This window comes from Melospiza georgiana, chromosome 8 (genome assembly GCF_028018845.1).
Source record: "Melospiza georgiana isolate bMelGeo1 chromosome 8, bMelGeo1.pri, whole genome shotgun sequence".
Taxonomy (NCBI): Eukaryota; Metazoa; Chordata; class Aves; order Passeriformes; family Passerellidae; genus Melospiza; species Melospiza georgiana.
In genome coordinates, this window is record NC_080437.1 from 5249871 (window position 1) to 5254745 (window position 4875).

Genomic DNA, 4875 nt, shown 5'->3' on the forward strand with positions numbered 1-4875 from the left:
AGGCAGGGATGGAGCTCTGGCATGACCCCTCCTGCTTGGGGAAGCATTCTTCTCCTGAAATGCTTTTCCTGAAAGCTCAAGGATTTCCCTGATGCTTTTCCCAGGCAGGGGGTGGTGGGAGGCTGCTTGTCCCACACTTACAGCTGCACTAGATGACAATGGCCAGCAAGAGGGGCTTGGGGGGGGCTCCAAACTGCACAAGGGGTTGCAGACACCCGCTCCCTGTGGCAGGATCAGGCTTTGGCTGTCCCAAAGGGTTCCTGGAGCGCTCACAGCCTTGTTATCCCCCAGGTGCTGCAGGTGGGTGAGATGTGGCTGCTGCTGGTGGCCCTGTGCCTGGCCCAGGGGCTGGAAGATGCCATCCCAGATGATGAATTCTTCCACAACCCAGAGACGTTCATGAACATTGTAAGTGCTGGGGGAGCACCTCACTTCTCCATGGGCATGCCCAAAATCCTTCCAGCTGGGACCATCTGGGCTCACCCCTTCCCTGCATCTGCACCTGGCCTCTCTGGGGGGTTTGGGGCATCAATAATCTCCCATATTTTCATTGCTGGCACTCACCCCATGCCCTCAGCTTGAGCTTGGCCTCTCCCTGCTCTCCCTGTGATTCCTTTGGGCGCAGGTGACACCAGGGACACCACGTGGGCGGCGGCAGTGGGGGAAGCTGAGGCAGGCCCAGGGCTCTGGGTCACCCTCTGCCCTCACACCCCTGTCCCTGCAGAGCGAGAAGATCCTTTACCATGGCTATCCCAGCGAGGAGTACGAGGTGATGACAGAGGATGGCTACTTCCTGAGCCTCAACAGGATTCCCCATGGCAAGGAGGGCACCAGGCTCTCAGGTGGGCTCAGCCTCACCCAGGGGGCACCAGCTGTGACCCTGGCCCTCCTGACAACAAGAGGAATGCCTGTGCCTCCAGGCATGGCTTGGGCAGCTGGGAGAGGGATGAGGAGCTTCTTCCTGGCTGCCTTCAGGAGCTCAGCATTGTGTTGTGACCAGCAAAGCCCCCAAAGTGGGTCTTTCCCTGCAGCAAAACCCTGCTCCAAGGCCCAGGCTCAGGGCCTGGGGTGGCAAAAGCTCCCCAAACACAAAAAAGCACCAGCATAACCAGGGAAATAAGGGGAGAAGGGAATTTTTAATGTGCAGCTTGCATGAAACAGTACCAAGGTGTTACAGTGGTGTTTTATTTCTATGTGGGAAAGGTGTCTCTGAAATATGAGTCTCCTTGAGCCAGGTCTCACAAGCTCTTGGAGATCTATTTCACACCCAAGATAGCTCAGCTACCTTAGAAGGCATAAAATCAGCAGGATGGCTTCTGTGGCAGTGTTGGAAACAAGAAGGTCTGAATAAAAGGCAAAATAACAAAACTCTTTACAGAGAAAAACTGAGCCAGGTGCCCGAGGTTCTTGTTACTGGTAAAACACCTCACAAAAGAGATTTGTTTCTTTGTTCTCTTCTTTTTCTAGTGAATTGCTCAGGTGAGACTTTTGACTCCTGTCCAATTGGCTATCCTTAAGTTTGAGCTGAAGCCCCCCAGATCCTATGAGGTGTTTTTTCACCTAATTGAGGAGAGAAACTTCTGGCCTTATTTCCTTTTTGAGGGGACAAAGGATGATTTTGTCACTCCATCAACAAGGAACACATTCCTTCTTCTGCCAACTACCTCCCATCTCCTCCTTCAGGAGCCAGGACCCCCGTGCTGATAGTGCATGGGTTTTGCCTGGATGGTGGTGACTGGGTGGACAACTTACCTGAGAACAGCCTGGCCTTCATCCTGGCGGACGCGGGATATGACGTTTGGATCGGGAACAACCGCGGCAGCAGCTGGTCCCGCCGGCACCGCAACCTCTCCACGGCCTCCGAGGAGTTCTGGGACTTCAGGTCAGGGTCGCCAAGGGCAGCTGGGCTGCAGGGCTGCCAGCACTGAGACCCTGGTGGGGTGGGTGAATGGGAGGTGGGAATCTCCTCCAGGCTCTCCCTTTGCCGCGCAGCTTCCACGAGATGGCCGTGTACGACCTGCCGGCCATGGTGGGCTTCATCCTGATGCAAACGGAGCAGAAGCAGCTGTTCTACGTTGGCCACGCTCAGGGCAGCTCCCTGGGTGAGTGATACCAATGTCCATCTGTCTTGGTTTGGAAAGACAGGAGTCTGCTAAGGAAGGCAGGAGCCTCCCCTGAAATGGAGAATGTAAACCCTCCCCACCCCTCCAAATTGCTATAAATTTTAAATTAAGGGGCTCTCAGGCAAAAAAAAAAAAAATATATAGGAGCAGGAAATAACAGTTCTTTAATAGGGAAAAGGGAAAAAATAAAGGATAAAATAAACAATGCAGTACACCAGAACAACACTGACAGAGTCAGAACCCAACCTGACACCCTGTGGGGTGTTGGTGGCAGTGCCATTGGAAATGTGGCTGCAGCCCTCCTGCAGTGTCAGGGAGATTCTGTTGGAGCAAGGGGAATCTGTAGAGAAGGATGTATTCTTCCTCTGAAGATCCAGTGGAAGAAGAGACAGCTGCTGTTCCTCTGGGAAATCCAGTGGAGAAAGCCGTGCTGCTGTCTCAAAAACCTCTGGATTATATCTGGGTGGCAATGCTTGGCTCCTCCCTCTGGGCGGAGCATCTCCCAATGGGATGTTATAGTTCTTATCAGCCATGCAGTGACATTCAATAGTCTGTTATCAGCAGATGTCCCCTCCCGAGGGAGGTGTGAATGTGGTCACTCAAAGAGAGAGATAAAGCAAACTGCCCACTTGACAAAGGTAATCTGCCATACAGATGGTAATAGAAAACAACTTACATTGCAACTTTCAACACCATCCCAAAATGGACTCTGCTGGGAGCTGCTGTCCCCTCCTGCCTTCCCAGCCTTGTGCATGGGAGGGGTTTGCCACATCCTGCCCATCCATCCTGGGCTGTGCTGGCATCCAGGAGCGTTTTTTGTTCAAAAAAACCCTCAAACACAAGGCCTGGGGTAAGCTGGGGTTGTGTTGTTCTCTCATGCTGCTTTTCAGGTTTCATAGCGTTTTCCAGCTTGCCACAACTGGCCAAGAAAATCAAACTCTTCTTTGCCTTGGCTCCCGTGTACACCTTCCGCCACGCCCAGGGCCCTGCGTTAAGGCTGGTCTTCCTACCAGACCTGCTGCTCAAGGTACAGGAGGTGTTTCTGGGTGGTTACTGCCAAAATCCAGGGATTTCTGGCAATTCCTGTCCCCTGCATTACCACTGTGTGCTGCTCCTGCACCTGCGGCAGGCCTCGGAGCTCCTAGCACCATTCATGACATTCCCTCGTGCTCCTGCAGGAGATGTTTGGAACCAGAGAGCTGGTTCTGGTGCCAAGGAAGGAGAAGCTGTTCCTGGTTCACAAGTGCAGCAGGCCAATGGAAGCTGAAGTGTGTGCCAACAGCATCTTCCTGGTCGGAGGCTTTGACAGGAAAAACTTGAACATGGTGGGTGCACCAGGCTCTCCAGGTCACAGCCCTCTCTCGTTTTCCTATACACCTGGAGATGTCTAATGAGGCACAGCAATGAGTATAAACCTCCAAAATAAGGTGTGAGAGGCAGTGGTTATTTGGAGATTCCCTGCAGTGGTGTGGGGGTGTTAAACCCAATGGAGTCTTCGGTAAGAGAAAATCGCTTGTGGTCTTTGCTCTCAGGAAAGGAAACTCCTGCCTCATTTTTGGCTGGCACACAACAGGTTTACAGAAGAAAATAACCAAAGAATGACTAGATCAGTTGCATTTCCATTTTAAGTGTATTTCCATTGATTAAGTGGCTTACCTTTGGAAGCTGCTTCTAGCTCTGAGCAGAATAAAGCTGCTGAAAAATAAAGAGTGTATAACAATTATATTGCAGTTATAAGACAGAATGCTTGAGGTTTTTTGCCCAGATGGATTTTCATCCTTCCCAACTGACTTACAAAATACTTTCTTTTTCCTGTAGAGCCGACTGGACGTGTACCTATCTCATTTTCCGGACTATACATCAGTAAAAAATCTTGTGCACTGGGGACAGGTAGGGATTCTGATTTTATAAGTATTTTAACTTTCTTTTAATCTGTGAACGTGGTATTTTCAAATGCTGCTAGAAACAGGTAAAGGAAGTGGAATCAAAGAGATAAAAGGGATTTTTAAGCTGCTGCTTTTTAACCAAGGTGTCCCAAAAGGTGTGTCTGTCTGGGGAGGCTGGTCCAGGATGCTACCTGGATTAACCCTTTGCTTCTGCCTTCCAGACTGCAAAATCTGCCGAGTTCAAGCAGTTTGACTACGGGCTGAGAAACATGGAGAAGTACAACCAGGTGAAGGGGCTGGCTGGGATGGGGATGGGGGAGCACACCCCACCCACCAGAGCCCCAGGTAACAGGAGTGCTTTCCCCCTGCCAGCTGAAGCCTCCTTCTTACGAGATCGAGGGCATGCTGGTGCCAGTGGCCGTGTGGAGCGGGGGGCACGACTGGGTGACCCCCCATAAGGAGACCGAGCGCTTGCTGTCCCGCCTCACCCACATTGTGCACCACGAGCACTTCCCCGACTGGAACCACTTCGACCACCACTGGGGCCTGAACGCCCCCCAGCGCATGTACCAGCGGATGGTGGCCATGATGGAGGAGAATCCATGAACCCATCCATGCATCCATCCATGGTTCCATCCATCAGTCCATCCATCAATCTGTTGATGAACCCATCCATGAATCCATCCATTAACCCATCCATGAATCCATTGATGAACCCATCCATGAATCCATCCCTGAACTCATTCCTGGATCCATCCATGGATCCGTCCATGAATCCATCCATCCATCAATCCATCCACAGATCCATTTATCAATCCATCCATGGATCCATCCACAAATGCATCCATCAATCCATTGATGAACCC

General features: G+C 51.6%; 1 protein-coding gene across 1 annotated transcript; it reads left to right on the forward strand.

Annotated features, from left to right (window-relative positions):
• The first annotated feature begins 309 nt into the window (after window positions 1–309).
• Window positions 310–4615, forward strand: LOC131086249 (putative lysosomal acid lipase/cholesteryl ester hydrolase). The gene is made up of 9 exons (XM_058029180.1): window positions 310–408; window positions 725–842; window positions 1684–1882; window positions 1993–2102; window positions 3014–3150; window positions 3302–3448; window positions 3942–4013; window positions 4231–4296; window positions 4382–4615. The coding sequence occupies exons 1-9, from the start codon at window positions 310–312 to the stop codon at window positions 4613–4615; spliced, it is 1182 nt and encodes a 393-aa protein (XP_057885163.1).
• Window positions 4616–4875: the final 260 nt, after the last annotated feature.